This window comes from Cydia amplana, chromosome 12, assembly GCF_948474715.1.
Source record: "Cydia amplana chromosome 12, ilCydAmpl1.1, whole genome shotgun sequence".
Taxonomy (NCBI): domain Eukaryota; kingdom Metazoa; phylum Arthropoda; class Insecta; order Lepidoptera; family Tortricidae; genus Cydia; species Cydia amplana.
Genome location: NC_086080.1, coordinates 8,753,032 through 8,775,076, shown reverse-complemented (window position 1 = coordinate 8,775,076; position 22,045 = coordinate 8,753,032). Strand labels below are relative to the sequence as shown.

General features: G+C 37.4%; 1 protein-coding gene across 1 annotated transcript; it reads left to right on the top strand.

The window, feature by feature from the left end:
- The first annotated feature begins 3,213 nt into the window (after nt 1-3,213).
- LOC134652977 (glutaryl-CoA dehydrogenase, mitochondrial) lies at nt 3,214-4,678 on the top strand. Its single transcript, XM_063508243.1, has one exon. The coding sequence runs from the start codon at nt 3,254-3,256 to the stop codon at nt 4,526-4,528; it is 1,275 nt and encodes a 424-aa protein (XP_063364313.1). The 5' UTR covers nt 3,214-3,253; the 3' UTR covers nt 4,529-4,678.
- Nucleotides 4,679-22,045: the final 17,367 nt, after the last annotated feature.

Here is a 22,045-nt window from a genome sequence, read left to right as displayed (position 1 = left end):
ATCAATACACGCGTTTATTTCTTTTTGCGCATCTAGAAGAAAGCGGTTACAAAGAATGTTAGACAAAATATTTGAATTAAAAATAACAAATACAGAAATGTATAGTAGGTACACAGCAAACAATGATAATCTGTAAAGTGGACAAAAAGGTGAAGAAAGTTTTTACGTTCTGGAATGTTAAAAAAATATTTTTGAACTGTTTAATGATACACATTCAAATCAGTAAGAATTGCCTTAAAATATATAGTAAAAAATAATAATAAAAATGATTCGATATATTTGCTCTTATATATCTTTCCCATCACTACTGAATCATCGACACTTTTACCTGAGCCCGTCCTGGCTGTGCGTTACAAGTCAATTTTGACCTGTTAATTAATTCCTCTATAAAAGCTCAACCAACAGTCATCAACATATGTTTAGTAAAGATATTTTAGATAAAATATAAACCCCTCCATACAGGCTGTAATTGACTTGTACCGCACAGCGAGAAAGTTCAATACAGGACTCTCATGGGTTGTAACGCACTGAGAGCGAGTTCACAAAATGCAGCTTCGCATTGAACGTGTTAACAATGCATTACCGGCTTCTTGTTTGGTTTTATGTTCAAATGTTAAAGTTTTGATTGCAAAGAGAAGCTATGATATTTTAAAACTCTTCTCTTATGGAGTTGTGTATTTTGAATAAAATTAAATATAGGTTAGTAAAGCACAAAAAAAAGGATCAATTTCGACTGATGATACATTGGAACCATTTTCCATAGAATTATTGTATTATTTGCCTAATTGTTTCGGATAATATTACGGGCTCGTATAGTACCTAATTATTTCAATGGTCATGATGCCCCTTTTGAAAAACCTCTGTTATCAGAAGAAACCAATGCAATCAAGAAAAAATCATAATCCAAGACTACATTTTTATAAACATATTAATTGAGCTTGTAGTGGTAAATACCTGTCTTAACAAAACATCAGTGCACTAACTTATGCATAATTATTAAGCTTATGCAGATTCGAATATGTAATTAAGTATTCTAATTACACTAAGTTCGTTACCACACTAATGACCAAAATGTAAAAGCCAAGACTAAAAGAAATTTATAACATCATGAACGCTGTGTCGTTTAGAGCGAATAAAATATATGCTAATCACACATTTGCATATGACTGGGAAAAATCACGGGTCCATTAAAGAGTGTTGGGCCCTGGAGTGTTAAAGGATGGAGTGGGTACTGTTAAGAGACCATTAAAGGTCTAAGACCTTTCCTGCTCGTTTGTCATGCAAATAGAGAGTGAATAATTTATAGAAGATTCATCCCTCCTCTATTATGAGGATCTACATTGTACGGAGCATACATAGAAGCCAACCCATTTACTCGTAATAGAACGGTGCGATTGTTATCTATAAGTTATTTAAGTACGTTCGTAATAGTCGTTATCTGCGCTTTGTGCTATTTCCAGCTTTTGTGCTGCTGAGTTTTACGATTTTATGTCAAAAATAATGCTTTCACAGTGTCCAATGTTAGTTTAACAACCTTTTTAGGGACTGGACTTAAACTTATTCCCAGATCGGTTCAACAGAATAAAGATACATTACGTATGCCTTGTAGATGTGAGTTGGTCACTGCTCTGCAGTTTATTATACTCGTAGATAGTTATGCCCGTACCGTATCGTATCTCTGCGTGGAGATTGTGAACAGAACTCAAACTCCGTATGAAAAAACATTATATGTGCCTTTACGGAACCCTCAGAGAGTCCGACTCACAACTTAATCGATTTTTGTTTGAATATAATACCATTATCGGTTCAGAAATTAAATACTTATACGGCAAACTGTTCGGAGGCGGGCTCCGCACGATGAAACATTATCAAATCACCATATAGGTCTACGATAGGTAACTCAACTTTTATTAATTGTTTAATATTGATATAACCCAAATAAATCACGAGGTTTTCGTATATAATAATAACTAGCCAGCACAATCTAAACAATCTAAACTAATCTTATCAAAATTCTCTAACAGATACGTCTTTCCTACAACTGTCCGCTGTCCACCTGTTCTACAGTTGTTTTGTATTTTTTTATCCCACGCTCGTAGGTACTTGCCTCGTGGCGAGAAATGTGACAAAATAAGCAGAGGATTAAACCAGCATATTTTTATTGCTCACTGGAAAGCATAATAAATGTAGCGTGTTGCTTATTTTTTAGGGGACCCACTTATACACATTTATCACATTTAGTTCATGCTTTCTTTAGTATAATTTAAGTAGAAGTATAAATTATAAAAGTAGTAGTGTGACCATTGAAACATCACAAATCAGTAATCATTATAACACAAAATTCAAATTAGAATGGAACAGGAGACCTTTTTATATGCCTCTGGGCGGCTAGAGGTTAAGTTGTTCTGTAAAACGTGTACATTCTTATTTAAGGCGTAGTTACTATCTACACATAATTTGACGGCGATGGGACGGTGTGTAGATAATTTTGTTTGGGGGCATAAGATGGGTAAAGATAAAAGAGCAACAGCATACATCTAGAGAAGAATTGGTATTATAAACCGTCGAATAGCTTCAAAATATTATCAAGGATGAGAAATAATAATGTAATTCAGATTATTTGGCAAAGCGTTTTATCTCCTTTTTATTTAAATTGTCATAATTTTCTACAATTACCTACCTTAACAAAACTGAGAGATCTTAGTACCTCAGTAACACTTATCATTGAACAAACTTTATCACATAGTATCCCTATCGTTTTGTTATGTTGGTATTAAAGATAAATAACCAAACAAATGTGTGTAATATTGTAAAAGCAACTCAATGGAAAAGTGTTAAAACTTTAAATGTAAAACCCTATGATGTAAATAAGATAATTTACACACACTAGCGTACTGTTTACGTATTTACTAATCGAGTACATTAACAAGTCAGGTAGGTTAAGCAATACTATATCGTTTGTCGAGGCCATAAGAGTCTCGGCGTCTGCAATACTTTCGTGGAATTGCTAAAATTGTACAACAGGCGTTGTGTTGACGTGTATCCGTAGTGTGAATATAGCTGCTGTTCAGTTCGGCTGTCACTGGGTCACTGGCGAGGTTATGTTCATAATAAATACGTGAAATTAGAATAGTTTTGTTAAAAACAAGTGAATAATTTGAATAATAAGTCATTCTAATAAATAAACGGGTAATAAGAATTAGTAACTATATAGTGATAAGTGAAGTATATTCATCTACTAAAGTTGTTTACAATGGCAGTATCTAGAACTACCAACTTGCTATCAATCTTATGCAAAAATACGAGCAGTTTTCGTGCCCTGTCTACAACAAGCTCAAACAACGCGAAGACAATTTTTAACTGGGAGGATCCACTGAATTTAGATGCACAATTACACGACGATGAAAAGGCGGTTCGGGACTCGTTCAAGGCCTACTGTAACGAAAAACTACTGCCAAGAGTTGTTGAGGCGAACCGAAATGAAATCTTCCACAAAGAAATTTACAAAGAAATGGGGGAGTTAGGTGTAATCGGCTGCACGATTAAGGGCTACGGCTGCGCTGGCGTTTCCTATGTTACCTACGGTTTGATCACCAGGGAACTTGATGCTGTTGACTCAGCCTACAGATCAGCTTTAAGTGTTCAAAGCAGTTTGGCCATGGGCGCTATATACAATTACGGCACTGAAGAACAGAAACAAAAGTTTTTACCCAGGATGGCCAAAGGAGAATTAGTCGGCTGCTTCGGTCTGACAGAACCTAACTACGGCAGCGATGCAGGAGGATTAGTCACTAGGGCTAAGCATGATGCCAAAACTAAGACATATACACTAAGTGGTTCAAAAACATGGATTACAAACTCGCCAATCGCTGACATCTTAATAGTGTGGGCGAAGGATGACAGCAACAAAATCAGAGGCTTTATTGTCGAGCGGTCACAAGTCAAAAAAGGTCTAGACACGCCTAAAATCAACGGTAAATTTTCTTTGCGAGCGTCAACAACGGGCATGATATTGCTAGACGAAGTGGTTATACCGGAGGAGAATTTATTACCGAACGTAGAGGGCCTGAAGGGGCCTTTCGGATGTCTCAATAACGCGCGCTACGGGATCGCTTGGGGCGCCCTCGGTGCGGCTGAGACATGTTTGCGGATCGCCCGGCAGTACACATTAGATAGGATTCAATTTGGAAGACCGCTCGCCGCGAACCAGCTTGTACAAAAAAAGATGGCTGATATGTTAACAGAGATAGCTATCGGTTTCCAAGCTTGTCTTCAAGTTGGGCGTTTGAAGGACCAGGATAAAGCGGCGCCAGAAATGATTTCGCTTATAAAGCGTAATAGTTGCGGCAAAGCTCTGGAGATTGCGAGAATCGCGCGAGATATGCTCGGTGGTAATGGGGTCTCTGATGAATATCATGTCATAAGGCACGTTATGAACTTGGAAGCGGTGAACACCTACGAAGGAACTCACGATATTCATGCGCTTATTTTAGGTAGATGCATCACGGGGATTCAAGCGTTCTCTTAAACTGCATTTTATATTAACTTTGTTAAGATAAATATAGCGCGGCGTACCGTAACAAGATTATGTGATTCTGAAAAAGTACTCTTGTTAAAAATATTTTATATTTATTTAAAACATTTATTTCTTTTATTGTTAATACCTAAATTATATTTTGCAAAATAAAAAAATGTTGATGATTTAACCCGTTTTAACCACACAATAACCTAGGAACCCTTACAATAGTTACAATTTTTATTAAAGCGTACAAATGTAATAATACAAATACATATCTACATATCTATGAACGAGTAGCTTAAATTAGGTATCCTTACTTAATTAACATAACTTATGGAATCTTAAAACCGCTTACGATTTCTGTTTCGGGGAAAAACCAATGTTTTCCTTCAATTAACAATATCCACTTAGGTACACTACAAACCGAAGAATGTAAGTGTAGATATTTCGGTACATAGATCGCTTATACTATAAGGAGGTATATAGAAAAACAGACCCCTGGAGTAGTGGCAATTAATTATTATAGAGTCGGGCCAATATAACTCTGCATGTCATTTGCAAGGACAAAGTGTGACGTTTATTATGACACTGCGTCACTTATTTGTTCTAACAGTGGTTCCTATAACCTGGGGGTAATTACCCCCGTGGGGGTAAAACTGGTATTTTACGGGGGTAATAAGCTAACCTAATATAACAATACAACAAACGTACACGTTTTATTTTTTATTACCATTGGGAGGAGGGGTAAAATCAAGTTCCCTAGTTAATCATAGGGGTGACCGGACTGAAAAGGTTAGGAACCACTTTCTAATCAAATCGATGCAAAGTTTGCGTAGACTTAGACGAAATCTACTTAAGCAATTGTTAAGTTTATTCTGAGTTGTTGACAATTTATAGAAAATATAATACATGGGAATAAAATGTCTAAAAATTTATAAAATGTCTAAAAAGAATCCCTAAAATCCTGTGCTACTTGTAAGTATCAGCTGCCTTCCATCTGATAGTAATTTAGACATGACTCAAGTGTGTTACAATTTAATATACGTAAGATACAGAAAAGCTATAATTAAATAAATTATGTATCAAGCAGAAATCTGCTCATTTTTTAAAAATCTACACCAAGTTATTTGTGCTTCCAAGACAATCACCATTTTGAAGACACCGTGAGGGAAATCTTTTCCTTTTCAAGTGCGATTTAGTGTTGTTGCCAAGTTACTGGGAAATAGACGGTACAATATCAGGGCTCCGTGGAATATTTATTTTAATAAGACGATAACGGGGAACGAGACGGAGGGTTCCACTCTTCATTGCGACGTAAGAATTGTATAGGTGAAGTAATTAAGATACGCGATTGTATATTTGTGTGCTTGAAGAACTGCTACACTGTGATTTGAAATTAAGTAAATTGTAAATATCTATGCAAAACATATTTTTAAGTTGTTATCATCTCTGAATCAAATGTATAACAATAAACAACGAGAGTACGCTAAAATGGACAAGGATCATTACTATTTTTATCAAAAACATTTATGTATTAGTTTCCACGAAGTTACTTCGCAAAATCGTCGCGATTACATGGGTTAAAACAAGGTTTTCAGGGAACAAAAAATAATCATTACTAAATTCTCTTATTTATATTACCATTCACTATCTTATTTACCATTCACTATCAGTTAAGATTGCAATTTAGCGTTGGGGGTAAATATGCCTCTGCCTGAAAATAGAATATCTAGATATTAAATATGATCATTGATAATGATTTAACGTGTACTATCGGAAAATACGAAAAGATGAAAACAGATGTAGTTATAAAATTTGTAAAAAGTAATAACTTAATAAAAAATACCTTTTAACATAAAATACTTATTTGTTTAAAAATTACATTGACGGCTAAAATATACTATACACCTAAATTACAAAATGAAATCTACGAACTAAATAAGTACAGTCTTGTGGCATATCCGTATCTTGCCAACGCAGAGCTCAGTATCATAGGGTATCTCTAACAAAATAAGCGTAGTGGTGTGATAACGAGCAATTTCTTCGCATAACAACCACTGGAGTACGTATCGCTTTATATGCGTGACGATCACCCTTAAGGATTATTACCGAAGCAATGTGCTCTTCTAAACGGATTCGTCGTTGACAAAGACTCACGCTTTTTTACCATTGTTGACAATGTGAAATATTTACCTATGGTCATAGAGAAAAAAATACATAGATTGCTCACTCCATACATCAGTTTTAGTACCAAAAAAACTATTAGCATCTAGCATCGAGTAGCGGAACTAACAGTACTGCTACATCTATTGTCAAGTAGCAGTACTGTTAGTTCCGCTACTCGATGCTAGATGTAGACACTGAAATTAATAGTCTAACTGATGTATGGAGTGAGCACTCTTGCTATGGTTGATAAGTCCATTGAAGTTTAATGAATTAGGGAAATATATATTATCTCTTTGGTAACCATGATACTTATTTTTGATTTTATATAAAGCGTTTGATGAATTTGAAATTTAATCCGAGATTGCGAGCCTTGTACCAGTGCTTGTGATGACGTAGATGAATTTAAAATTAGTATAGATATACGCGATATAATCTATTTAAATTTGCCAATTTAATTAATAAACGAATAAGGCTATTCTGTAAATTTATGGAAAGTTTGAGTACCTCATTTTGCTTCAAAGTCACAGAACACCCATTTTATATTTGCACATAAAATGTCCACTTTTTTTAATTGCAAATTCACTTACAATACCTACGCTTGAAAAACTACTAGGTACGTGCAGATAACAAACTGAATATAAAATTTTCCTCGAAGCTTAATTTTCCACCTGTCATATAGTCTTAGAGAAAAGCACTTTTCCACCCCACATTTTTATCGCATTATTAAAATAAATATTTCGAATAACGGGCGATGAGATTGTGGCCGTACAAACGTTCGCTCACGGGGAGATTCATTTTGTGGGGTGGAAATGTTTTTGTTTCATAAGGGAGACTAAGCTACGTCTGCATAATCAATTTTCTTGAGATAACTTTGGCGAATAGGAGTCGTATCGTATTTCATTTTGTGGTTTTATCCCACTGTATAGTCTCAACTTGAAGTAGTACGTCTGGTTTGTGATAGTAGCAGGCGTGGCTCACTCCGCGATTTCGTCGCTTTGCTACAGGTAGCTAAAAGTACATCCGTTCCGCCCCAATTATGGGGAAAGCCATAAGCCGCGCGTGGCGCTGTCGCCACCTAGCGGTCATATCTGTGCTGATCGTAACAGACGCGTTTTGTTAGAGAGTGAGTCTTCTGTAGTTAGTACTACTATTTATTCTGTGATAGTAGGTACCTAGTTAATTTATGCTTCGAAGTTAAATGTTGGGAACTTTAGTGCACACGTTAGTATGTTAACCATCTCTGATAACTAGGACGTAGCTAATAAAAGTATTCTACTCTGCGCATATTATTATCAAAGAGGATTGGTACATTGAGATTGATATTGACATCATTAACTTAAATTAGGCGATAACAAACCGATGGCCGATAGATTGCAGCGATACAAAATATGCTAAAAGTATGCACAACAAATGTTTTTTTTATACGTTGTTGCTAATTAAAACACATAGGCACTCTCTTTCAACTGATTGTTGGTCACGATTGTTAGGACGCTGGATGGACACACCATACTACAGTCACGTCTGAAAATATCGATACGGACAGAGTGCTAAAATATGTATACACGACCGAATTGCCCATATAAACCGTACGAGAATAGTTTGAGTAGGTACATCTATGAGCGCACGTCATGTATTTATGTACCTATACGATACGCATAAATATGTGTGTTAAACCACATTTAGACGGATCAAGAACTTGCATAGTTACATTGCGGTATTTGATCGATTGACTGAAGTCATTGTACCTAAGGTGCTGACTGTACCTAAGTTTTAAGGAAGCTATGCGAAACATTATTTGTAATAAATATTAAGTTTTAAGCGAGTTTAAAACTTATTAATAATACGTACCATAGTACCTGTACCTCCCAACTCATTTATTAAGTAAGGAAAATGATCAGAACTCAGATTCTGTCTATAGGCTCTTAGTATACCTAGTGCCGCGGGGTGAGGTAATTAGTATCGTGCAGGGTGTAGCGTGTCCGTTCTCTACGATAATACAATTAAATACTTATTCTATGGGTCAAACACCTATACCACCAACCAAAACCTAAACGTAATCACCAAAACCAACCAAGACCAAATACCTATTTCGAAATTTAACAATTTATATTCATACAAAAAAAACAGCGCTTTTATACTTCTTATAAATCGAAATGCCCGGGTTCTATAGTAAAAATATATCCAACAAATACGGGAATATACCTAATGTCTTTGATATTCAATAGTTTCAGCAACGACTAAACAATATCATTTTTGTGTCGCCGGGTGAACGTAACGCATGGCTAGCTATTAATAAAATATCGCTGAAATATTTACGTTCTCATTAGCTGTATTGAAAACGGCTGACACCCGCAAAACCAATTCTGGATGCGACGCGTTGCATTTTACTAATTAACATTGCGTTCGAACGTGCTGCGTCACTATATCCGATAAAGTTGCATACACATAAGCAATGTCGCATACAGGATAAGTCCACGCTACGGTAAGTACCTGTACGTCCACCAGTACGTATTTTATGGTTCTTCGACTCGATTCCAATATTTAATTGTTCGATAGAGAACTACATACATAGGTATATTAGTGCAGTATCCACCTTTCAGTCCTTTAAAGACTATGTTTTACTAAAAAAAACTGCATTGGAATCTGTGCGGAAAGAGAAGAGTCGTGAAATGTATGGGATCCAATACATTCTACGACTCTTCTCTTTCCGCACAGACTCTAAGTAGGTAATACGCGCTCGTGTTTGTCCAAATATTGGATTCAAATAGAAGAGTTGTTAAAACATTAGTAACGCAAATTAAGTTGGGTCCGGCTTACTTAAGCTTAAATTAAATGATCGTAAAAAGAGTCAAATGGCAATGCAATAATGCATCGGAAACGAACATACAAAAATTACACGTTCGGTGTGGATCCACCTTAAAATTATTGGCTGTTTCATCAAGACCTTAAGCCAATTTATTATGAGCTATAGGAGGGTATATTCCCAGTTTACATCATCGTTATTGGTTATTAATCACGTACCTAATTTTCAAGATGCAATTAATTACCAAAAACTTCGAGTAATTTAAAAATAGTCGCGTCAAAAATTCATTGATTATTAGATGTGTATCTAAAACCAAAGGCAAATTCTTGCTTTAAATTTGATAGGGTTTAGATGAGTATATTATGAGTATATATATATATATTATATATATTCTTTGGTTTAGATTATGTTGCGTTGAACGGCTCTGTATGTTGAGCCGTAAATTTGGGTCAAAAGTTAAAGTTTGAGAAACCAATGACAAATTTACCGTGAATCAGTGTAATATAAATGTAGTCGAACTGAAACTCATAATAATTATTGCCTTGTCTACTTGACGAAGCCTGCTTCGCTGATCACAAACTTTGTTGATATCCAGTATAATTTAGTTTAAGTATACGCGCATACATACCGTAGCATTTTGTTTTTTTAAACTTCCAACGCCCCTATTAGAAAAGTAGAGCAGTTGGAAAGTTTCGCGATTTGCATCTCGCTCGCACGTCGGAATAACAATGAGCCACGAAAAGCAATTAATACTTGGAGTACCTCGATTCCGGGTTTAAACTAAGTACTCTTTTAAATTGTTCACTCCAGTTCAGTTGGACTCATAGAAATGGAAATGGTAAACCGAAAAGTGAGTGATTAAGCCGATCGGCCGCTGAGACTGCAAATGGAAATGAAATGCGACTGAAGCCCGGTATTGGTTCTATTGGGTTCGTATCATTTGTGCTTTTCGATAGAATCATTTACCTGAATACCTTTGCGTTTTGACTTCGGGCATGAGATAGTTCCACTAAATGATAGCTTTGTAAGTACTTACCTACATACGTTTTTAGGACACGTATCTATTAAAAATGGATGTTAAAAGAAGGAAAAATAGGTAAAAACTTTTCCTAACTTACGAAATGTCAACTAGTCCAAAGGCCTATAAAGCTATAAATAATAAATTAAATATAGGTGTATAACACTATAAAGGTTAGTCATTATCTTAGTCAATGAGCTTCTCCATGAATTTCTTTGCCATGATCTATAATTTTATAGCGGAGGATACTTATCCTCCTCCTTTCCTTGACGATCGATCAAGTGCTGTCTTAATATGTGACCCAAGGCATTGACCCCAAGGTGATAACAGAGCCACACTTTGTCATATAAATTTGTGCAGTGTTAGCTTGGTCAAACTCGATATACATTGGTAAATCATAAGATTTATTAAATTTTCTATGAAGGGGGTATTCAAAGGTGCCTGTTTTTTCACAACAAAAACCTTCTTGAGCTTACTGTGGGACTTAGTTAATCTGTATAAGAATGTCCTATAATACTAATTTATTTTTGATTGGCGGTATAATTTGAACTATTCTGTCTGGTCTGGAGACCGATTCTGATACGACCTTTACAATAGATTGATTTGTGCGATCGAAAGCCACTAGAAGTCGAGTCGTATCAGTAGACAACTCCCTCGTGCTTGTTGGTGCACGTGCATGAGATGCACTGTGCGTGTGTCTCGTTCGTGTCATGAAAATATCAGAACCATAACAAATAGGTAAATCATAATCAGCCTCCTGTGATGTACTGTGTATATGGTACATGATCGACTTTATTTAGATGATTTAACGCCGGAAGTCAATTTAAGGTCAAATTTACTGGATTTAATTATGTATTGCACCGGTCATATCTTTGACAAAACTCGTAAACCGATTCCATTAACATTTACAATGCCAATTAGTGTAAATCCTGATTGTAATCATTGTTTAAACTCCTTACATTTAGAAGCAATAGCCCATTCTCAGGGAACGCCATTTCAGGCCTTCGTTCAGACACTGGGGTTGCTTGTTTAATTTAAACAATTTCCATATCTTTTAAATAAACGCATATACTAAAATTATTATTTTACATAAAAATTAAAATAACAATATAGGTATTAATTTTAATTAAAAATAATTATAGGAGTAAAAAAATTTTTTTCATTAATTTGAAATTGCACGTAATTTTGAGAAACACTTTTAATGCAAAAATATTACTTAATTCCATTGTTAAATTTAAATTTCACTGAAAGAAAAGATTCTTTATAATGTCAAATAATATTGCTTAATTTACATATATAATATAATACTCAGTCTTTTTACCTAACATTAGCTTGATATTGATAGGTATAACGACTCTGGGCCCGATTCGGATTGTGAAATAGACATCTATAAGATATCTTTTAGTCATCACCAAGATACGATAACGATATGTTTAAGATCTAACCTGTCAAATTTGACATTTGCGCGATTCTGGAGATACTCTTGAACGATTTCCACAAGATATGGCTTAGATATCTAATTCACATCTATTAGATATCTAATTCTGTCTAACGTAAAAGTGACATTGGTTGCCCGAATTGCGCTGCAAAAGAGAACTAGTTGAAATCGAAACTATAACGTATCTAGAATAGATCTAGTACGTGTCGTCTCTTGTGAATATTTTGAAGTTCGAATACGGCAGTCTGATGTATTGTAATTTCTAAGAAAACAAAATATTGAATAAATCATAAGTCGAAAACTACAAAAAGACTGGATGCGAGGAATTTAATTTCTTCCTTTGAACGTCAAGGTTTGGACCACCTTGTATATCAGGGCGAGCCAAATGAAGATTATATAAAATATTTTTAATAACTACATACTTACTTGATTAAGTTTAATGCGGCTGTTATATTTAAATTTTTATCTTTAATTTCAAAAACTGTATTAATATACCTACATATTTTACAAACCGTGAAACTTTTAGACCATAAGTTCCAGTTTCGCATAAGTAATAGACACAGACTTTGCGTTAGTTCATGTAAAAACATAGCTTTGGACCTACGCCAACTAGAAAGCCTCGGGTGACCGGTGAAGTTTCCACCATCAGTTCCTAAGGCCAATTTGAACATACATTGTAATGTCAAAATTATGCGATTGGCTATAGGGCGGCCCTTCGTTCCGCTCGCACTAAGTCGTGCACGAATAAGTACGAGCGAAATGCACGCACGAATGATAGCAAGATTACCTAATTTTGATAACAAAAATTAAGTTCGAATTTGCCTCCCTGACGACTTCTGCTTGTTAGTGAAGTAACGTGCATGTTTAAATACTTTGCGCAAAGATGTTTAGAGTTTACTTTGAGGATGGTTATACGAAACTAACCTCGGTTCGGGTCTTATGTTCAAACTTAGGTGTAACACCACCATTTTATGAAAACTGTGCTTACATTAAATTAGAGTAATACCTACCACCCTTTTCATGACTATTGGCTGTTTTGACTTTAACAAAACAATATTAGTCTATTTATATATACCTACATCCCATAGCTGGGCACAGGCCTGCTCTTATGCACAAGAGGCGTTTGGGCAATTATCTTCCAGAGGTCCCAAGTGTGTTGACGATTACACATACACGTTTGTATTCTTTGCATACATTCGCAGGATTTTTTATGACGTTTTCCTTCACCGAAAAGCTACCTAATAGTACGTACGTATGTCAAATGAGTTTTCGTGCATACGCGAACCTACGATCTCCAAATTGAAAATCAGATGCCTGGACTACTCGGCCACCACTGATCTGAAACATAAATAATGCTATGAAAATATTAATTCTAAATGAGCTAGGCAAGCTTTAAGGCTAGTTTTTTGGTTTTAGGTCATGATGCCAGGTTTTTTTTTCACATCTGGCTTTCTTTTTTTCTGCTCGCCAACTTTAGATATGAATATTTGGTTTAAACCAGGCGTGGCTCACTCCGGGATTTCGTCGCTTTGCTACAGGTACCTAAAAGTACATCCGTTCCGCCCCAATTTTGGGGAAAGCCATAAGCCGCGCGTGGCGCTGTCGCCACCTAGCGGCCATATCTGTGCTGATCGTAACAGACGCGTTTTGTTAGAGAGTGAGTCTTCTGTACTTAGTACTCTTATTTAATCTGTGTTTAAACTAAAAATATTCCTATTGGACGGATATTCTAAATTTCAGGATGATTTTTTTAGAGATTTAAAAATAAATGCCCGAAAGCAGCACTGCGCCCTCTAGTGCCAGGTACGTCGTTAGTCAAAGAGTTTCCTTTTGTCTCAAGGGTAGAAACTTGCTTGTTATTCCCGCCTTTGTTGGTGACCCCGACGCCCGTGGCCTTCTTTTTACTTATTCATTGCATTTTTTGAAGCAAGTCGGGTATAAATTATTTAGGTCAGTCTGTTGAGATGTACGGGGGTTTATTACTTTCTTCTTTATGACTTGCATACTATAGTGGGAAGTTAGATGGTGGACCTAGAAGTAAAGTACCGACCTACGTATAAAAGCGATTTTGGTAAATTGTAGTGGTTGGATCCGTTTACAACCGAAACAAAAAATATCTATTTCGAGCTAGGTTTTTCGGCTAATTTAATATTAACTAGGTACGTACCTACTCGATTGGTTAAAAAACAACGGGTTGCACTCCGGGAGTACCGACAGAAGTAAAAACTCAATGACTAGTCCAAAATGTCTGCAGCACTATGTATAATTGACCCATCCTCCTTTCTATTGAAAAACTTTAGTTCCGAAATTGCTGACCAGTGAGCTTAAATTTGTAGCGTTATTTGTTTAAAATTCGAATAGAAATTGTAAAGTTACCTTGCAGACCTCGTATCTAAATATATTTGGTCATGATATTTTGAGTTTTGTTCACCAGTACTCGAGTTCACTTTTATTAGCGATTTCATCAAGATGTAGCTTTATCGCATTATATTTGAGTGATATAAAGTTAGAATGTAACTGTGAGATCCTCGTATTTCAGCCCGTACAAGATTAGAACCTTTTTCATGTAATATCATTGAGTTTTTCTTTATTGATTTAAATGCCATCTAAATGAGTGGCCATCTAAACCTTACGGTCACGTGATCGCCTTACGGTCACGTGATCGCCTTACGCTGTCTCGAGGTTATCATTTTTTCCCCACCTCAAAAAGTGCCCAGCGCCGCTAAAGAAGTTTTCACTTCAAAAACGTATAGTATGTGATATGGTTCTTACTACCATGATATGCATAAATAAGAAATTTATCTTTCTACGTCTCTAGTAGACTCTTAAAAATCTATAAGTACTAAAATATCAACGTGCATAATATTTTAGTTAGCCGAATGTACATTTTATAATCGCCTTAAAGGCCGGTCCGCCATCAGGCCGAGATGTAAAATTTTCATAAACCACCTGACGGCCCGACCTATCTCAATTTGAAACAGGGCTGCTTTACGAGCGTCGCAAAAACGTAGACCCGCGTCCAACTGATGGATTATATATGTCATAACATAATGTACATGATAGACCAGACGTGCCAGATCTACCTGAAATGGGCATAAATGACTAGAACCTTTTTTATGAAATAAATATAGTAGAGCTTAAAATTATTATTTCGGCTACATACTACATGTACTGTCGTGTGTATTTATATCAGTCGGAACACAGGATAATATATATCGTGCAAAATTTTCAAAGGCAGGATTTTTTTTACGAGTATTAGGCAGTGATATACTGGTTATTAGATTTATACTTTTTCTTGTCTCAAATAACTTCAAGGTTTTTTTTAGACACGTCATTTTAGTGTATTGTGTCTCGTTTTAGTTTACTCAACCCAAGTTAGGTAGCTAAAGTGTCGAAATAAAGTGTGGAAATATCATCATGAACACTGCATGAGTTTCTTAAAAAAATTGAATATTATTTAATAAATACCTATAGGACAATCTTACACTCATATCGACTGAGTAAGTTCAATAATTATGTTGTGAGCACTCAACAAAACTAAAAAAACCCATAACTCCGGTAAAAACTATCCTTGATAAGCACACAAATAAATGCCCTTACCAGGATTTAAACCAGGGAGCTTCGTAGGCAGGGTCACCACCGACTAGGTCAGGCCGTTAAATGCATCTGTAGGTACAGTTCGGTTTTCGTGTATACGACGAAATTAACAATTGTGCGACTGGACGACGGTTTATAGCTCGAATATGGGTCGTGTTATTGGGGCACCGGTGTTGCCAGCCTTGCGTTAAAAAAGAGCAATATTGGCCGGTACCCGGAATAGATCAAAATATAATGGCCATTGGATTTTCCCATTAGGGAGCTTACTTTTACGGATTTCAGGAATTTGAATAAATCTCACATTTACGTTAATATTTAACGATTTAGTGAGGTATTATGATGCACATTTCTTATATAACAGGAAACCTATATTATATTATTTGTTATTCTAACTAAAGTAAAACCTAATAATACATCTATAACCTATAAGATGCGACGCATTTATAATCTCATACTCGAAATTTTTCTTCATAAAGCATGAGCCTATTTAAAAAGTTAGTTATTATTATCAACTCTTCCTTATACGATATGGCTACAAGTATGAAATTATGCATAATGGGCCCTTACTACCTGAGAATACCTAAGCAATGTTTCATTCAATTATTACTGAAACCTTTATTGTTCATTTTCAAGTAAGAAAATCCGCATGACTGTTACAAATGATCCCGCACGGCACCACACACTGGTAACCATCTTCACTTAAAAATTCAATATGGCTAAATGTGCTTGGTGGAGGATATATCATGTGGAAGCAATTTGAACACCTCTCCGCCGTGCAGTAAACGTTATTTATGGTAAGCCCTCGCCACTCTCTGGATTGGCCACATTGAGTTTGGTCGGATTTCTAGGGTTGCATAACTACCTGAAGGGTGCCAACGGCATGACACATAACCCTCCGACTATAAGGAACTGTCACCGTTCCATATTTATAAGCACATTTTAATGAATGCTGTAAGTCCTGGTGTCCTTCTGTGAAATTAATTTTCACAGATTGCGCAGGTACCTATTTTTATTAATAAGCTAATTTACGGTTTAACTCACGTATTTTAAGCCATTTTCAAGCACTATCACTGCATGAGCAACAGTTTCATGTTAGTATTTAGTATGACTTACGACAGTTTAAATTCGCCTATTTCTAGTTACATATTCTAGCCGCAATAACTGAATATATGACACAATTAGTTATAATAATACCTACAATATGTATTTTCTTTCATAGTGGTTTTTTAAAAAGAGTGAAACATACATAGCAGTTAAACTTAGTGTGATTACAAAACATAATTTACTGCAAATAATAATTAATACTCGGTCAGTCGGGGTCGGACAAAAAAAAACATTATTCAAAGACGGATGGCGTGGAAACTTTCGTATTAGAGCACGACTCGAGCTTGGCCGATTTACGCTACGCCTGTATTATCGGCGTCACATATTGATTACAAGTCGGCGTCTGTGGGGTGATGAATGGGCCGCGAGAGTACGCTATTCGAATGTAAACCGGTTTTCATTGATCTAATCTTTGCGTGGGTTTCGTAAGGATTTTTGATTCCTTATAATATTACGTTATTTGCGTACCTCTGCAATGTTTTAATAAATGTATAACTTGGGATATTTTATTCTCTCTGTACAGCCACACGCTAAGGCCGAGTACCTGGATTACTCAATGAACTGAACCGTTATGGAATTAACTGGTACTCAGGCGTTGCATGTGCCTGCACAGACTGCATAAAATAAGGTGGGAGGCGATAGCAAGGGATCCTATTGGCCTAAGTCCCTACTTCCCTAGCCCTGACTTATTCTATGACAAGGATGTCTGTACCGGGAGACCTATCGGTAACAGACGGATTCCCTACGGGGGGGGATCAAGGTGGTTTGGATGGATACTTGCTGCCGATCGCCCAGGCTCAAGCGACCGATTAAGGCTGAAGGAGTCTTATGCCACAGCAAGGGTTTCTGTAAAAAGGTAGTGGATGGGAGCCTCTACTCTCAGAGTGTCGCCCTGAGCAAGCAGAGGTTTTTTGGGTATAGAGGTAGTGAAACACCAACGGACAATTGGTATCTGATTTATTTACAATTTGCATTTCTTTATATACACAACTTTACCTATAGCACACATATGTAAATCTTATTTGTATTATATCCGTGTAAAGTGCAACTAAGACAATATGTTTCTGCTGGTTTATGCCCTAGATTGATCTGCGTGGATCAGCGCGATGCGCTGACGCAATCTGTTGCTTAAACATCCTGGCGACTCCCGAAGGCAGCGGGGATGATGGGAAGCTGTTCTATAGCGGCTGTATCGGACGTAACTCTATTTCTTCGAACTGGCTGCTGTTGGCCGTTGGGTTTGTTCTGTGGCGCTTGGGTTTCGGTGGAGCCGACCTGGCGGGGGCGGCGGACAGCGGAGCAGACCGCTGGCTGGTTGTGCAGGAACGAATGTGTAACAGGACCTGTGGACCATAACAGACTGTTAGTATCATTAGAATAAAGACTGCTAATGACGAACCGAGACTAATTGCTACTGAGTTACTTTGTATCTGTTTCCAAATTGTATTGTCTAATTGCTTTTGGAGTAAATTCTCGTTGCTAGTGAGATGTTTAAATATGTCTCTGGAGCTGTCAAGAACTTCCTCATCTCTGGTTATATCTTCTATTTGATTGGTTGTTTCGTTTCTATTTAATGAAAAGTTGGCTTGTCTTGAGAACGTTGCTAACACCGATATTGTGTTAGCTCTTCTTGCTGCTAGAATGTTTCTTCTTGTTTTGATAATACAGTTTTCTGCAATGTGGAGGACAGCTGTATTCTGGACCATAATTTTTTCCCTTTCTCCATCGCAAATTATGTTGTGATATACTTCTAAACTGTATACTTTTCCTTTTTTATTTTGCTTTGGTACTGGTGTCACGTGAATCTTGTAATGCGAAATAACCATATCCTTTTATGTATGTTGAGTTTTCTGTGACCTTCGTATCTATTAGTTGATTTTGCACTATTCTTAGCTTCGTTGGTTGCTTGGTTGGTTGCTTGGTTGGTTGGCGGTGGTTGGGTTGGTTGGTTGGTAGGTTGGTTGGTTGGTTGTTTGGTTGTTTGGTTGGTTGGTGGTGGTTGGATTGGTTGGTTGGTGGATTGGTTGGTGGATTTGTTGGTTGGTGGATTGGTTGGTTGGTGGATTGGTTGGTTGGTTTGTTGGTGGATTGGTGGGTTGGTTGTTGGATTGGTTGGTTGGTGGGTTGGTTTGTAGCTTAGCTTGGTTGGGAGGTTGGGTTGGTTGGTTGGTTGAGATGATCATTGGGTGATGGGGTGTGTTGCAAAAATGACACAACACTGTACTGTTACATTTCTCTGCCGAGTCATGACTTATGCAATTATAACATTTTTTCCAGTCTCGAACCACCTTAAGGCGCTCGGGAATACTTAGCAATTTAAACTTTGCGCAAGAATAAGTTGTTGAGTTTAACAGCGTCCATGTTGTAAGTTTGTCAGTCAAACCCTACCAAATTATTTTATACATAACCGTGGGAGGACAATGTTAACAAGGTCGCGGTGTATAACGTACCTAGTGGTGGAGGGTGAATTTAATAGTCGATACTACTGACTGGTTGGTTGTCAATATCACCGACTCAACAGACACCCCTTAAGTTACCATGTACTCATAGCAATGTTATCCTTAAGGGAGATCCGGCTCGAAGGACCATATGTACAGCCACACGCTAAGGCCGAGTACCTGGATTGCTCAATGGACTGAACCGTTATGGAATTAACTGGTACTCAGGCGTTGCATGTGCCTGCACAGACTGCATAAAATAAGGTGGGAGGCGATAGCAAGGGATCCTATTGGCCTAAGTCCCTACTTCCCTAGCCCTAACTTATTCTATGACAAGGATGTCTGTACCGGGAGACCTATCGGTAACAGACGGATTCCCTACGGGGGGGGATCAAGGTGGTTTGGATGGATACTTGCTGCCGATCGCCCAGGCTCAAACGACCGATTAAGGCTGAAGGAGTCTTATGCCACAGCAAGGGTTCCTGTAAAAAGGTGGTGGATGGGAGCCTCTACTCTCAGAGTGTCGCCCTGAGCAAGCATAGGTTTTTGGGTATAGGGGTAGTGAAACACCAACGGACAATTGGTATCTGATTTATTTACAATTTGCATTTCTTTATATACACAATTTTACCTATAGCACACATATGTAAATCTTATTTGTATTATATCCGTGTAAAGTGCAACTAAGACAATATGTTTCTGCTGGTTTATGCCCTAGATTGATCTGCGTGGATCAGCGCGATGCGCTGACGCAATCTGTTGCTTAAACACTCTCCAATAAATATTAAGACCCTGTCAACGCTTTACCGAATGTATCAGTATTATGTATTGATTCAGTAGAAACAATATTTTTACTAAACGTTTGGTACGGGAGTATTTCGCATACACTTGTATAATAAGTTAAGCGATGAGGAAATAAGCGTTAGTTTAGCAGTAAGTAGCATCAGCAGCTTTCAGTAGGTCAAACTATGAATTAGCAAGTTAAATACCCTTTAAACTGCTCGCAGCTTTGTTTAGCCTCAGATCGATCGTATTGAGCGAAAAGCCAACTAAAGCACAATTACTTAACTATAACTAACATACACATTACACCGGTTTGTTGCTTAAATAATGTGTAGATAATTTGGGTAAAAGCAAGCGTGTGTGGTTAACGCCCGGCGTCCGCTAATTACAGCTAAATCATAATTATCTAGGTGCGCTTAATTAGAACTGATTTGAGCCGGTGTGTAAAATATGTTTAATGAAATTTCGGGGTACACTACATAATTCCGAAATATTTTATGCCGAATTTTAGAATATCGAATTTTATTATTCCGTTTTTTAAATGCTCGACCCATCAAAATTCCGACTGTCGTAATTACGAACGATGAAAATCACGAAAGTGTATATTTCCGAATAACAAGAAAGACGATTTGTTTAAATTCCGAACCACATAATTCCGAATATAAAAATTCCGATAGTGATAAAACTGATAAACACCGAATTTAACATTTACGATTTTTGAAATCACGAATTCCGAAATGCCATTATTCCGAAAATTTGAATTCCGATTCCACGTGACTCCTATTTTAAATATCCCCATTTTTTAAATTCCAAATTTATCGATTCGTGCTCCGCATCTGCTCCGGCGCTACGGGCAAAGCAGCCCCTTCGCCCTTGCGTATCAAAGCGCAGGCACAATAAATGCTCGCCTCCGCAGCTTCGGCTTGCTGGTTGCCTTCGGCGACCAACAGTTTGTTTTCGAGGGGTCGCAGTTCTAACCTAACCTAACCCACTTTTCTGGCAAAAGTTCGTTTTCTTGGGGGTCGCAGTTCTAACCTAACCTAACCCACCTTTCAGGCAACAGTTTGTTTTCGTGGGGTCGCAGTTCTAACCTAACCTAACCCACTTTTCTGGCAACAGTTCGTTTTCTTGGGGGTTGCAGTTCTAACCTAACCTAACCCACTTTTCAGACAACAGTTCGTTTTCTTGGGGGACGCAGTTTTAACCTAACCTAACCCACTTTTCTGGCAACAGTTTGTTTTCGTGAGGTCGCAGTTCTAACCTAACCTAACCCACTTTTCTGGCAACAGTTCGTTTTCTTGGGGGTCGCAGTTCTAACCTAACCTAACCCACCTTTCAGGTAACAGTTTGTTTTCGTGGGGTCGCAGTTCTAACCTAACCCACTTTTCTGGCAACAGTTTGTTTTCGTGGGGTTGCAGTTCTAACCTAACCTAACCCACTTTTCTGGCAACAGTTTTTTTGTTGGGCGGTACGGGCATCTACGGAGCATCTGCTCCGGCGCTACGGGCATAGCAGCCTCTTCGCCCTTGCGTAGCAAAGCGCAGGCACTAATGCTCGCCTCCGCAGCTTCGCCTTCGGCGACCAGCCTCAGCCGCTTCGACTCACATTGTGCTCTGCGCTTTGCTACGGCGGGCGAGGGCTGCTTCGCCTCCGCGCCTCCGGCTTTTTACATACACTCTAGGGGTAGGACAGACAAGACCACGTGGATAGTGGAGTGCTCCGATTCGGATTTTGGTTAGTTAGACTTAAAAAAGTGCGTTTAAGTCTTATTTTGAAATCACGAATTTCATTATTCCGAGTTTACAAAAGATCGAATTTCTGAATACCGAATTACTTTATTTCCGATCGGTCAATGATTTTTCGGAATAGACAAATTCGGAAAAAATATTTTCGGATTTTTTCTAAATCGGAACTTAAAGCTTTCGTCCATATGAAAATCGGATTTTAAGCATTCGGAAATAACACAGTCGTGATTTTCTTCTTTCGTGGTTTTCAAAGTCGTAATTTCGATATTTCGGACATATAAAAAATCGGGATTATGAAAACCGAGGTTATGAAAGTCGGAAAAACATATTTCGGAATATTTGGGTGTTCCCGAAATATCGTGCTCTAATTATTGTTATAGGATATTTCATTGGGTTTCAAATAAATTACCCTGGGTTGGGGTCCTCGTCGGCAA

Excerpts from the sequence above, each read along its gene's own strand:
- LOC134652977 (XM_063508243.1), top strand. The coding sequence starts at position 3,254 with ATGGCAGTATCTAGAACTACCAACTTGCTATCAATCTTATGCAAAAAT.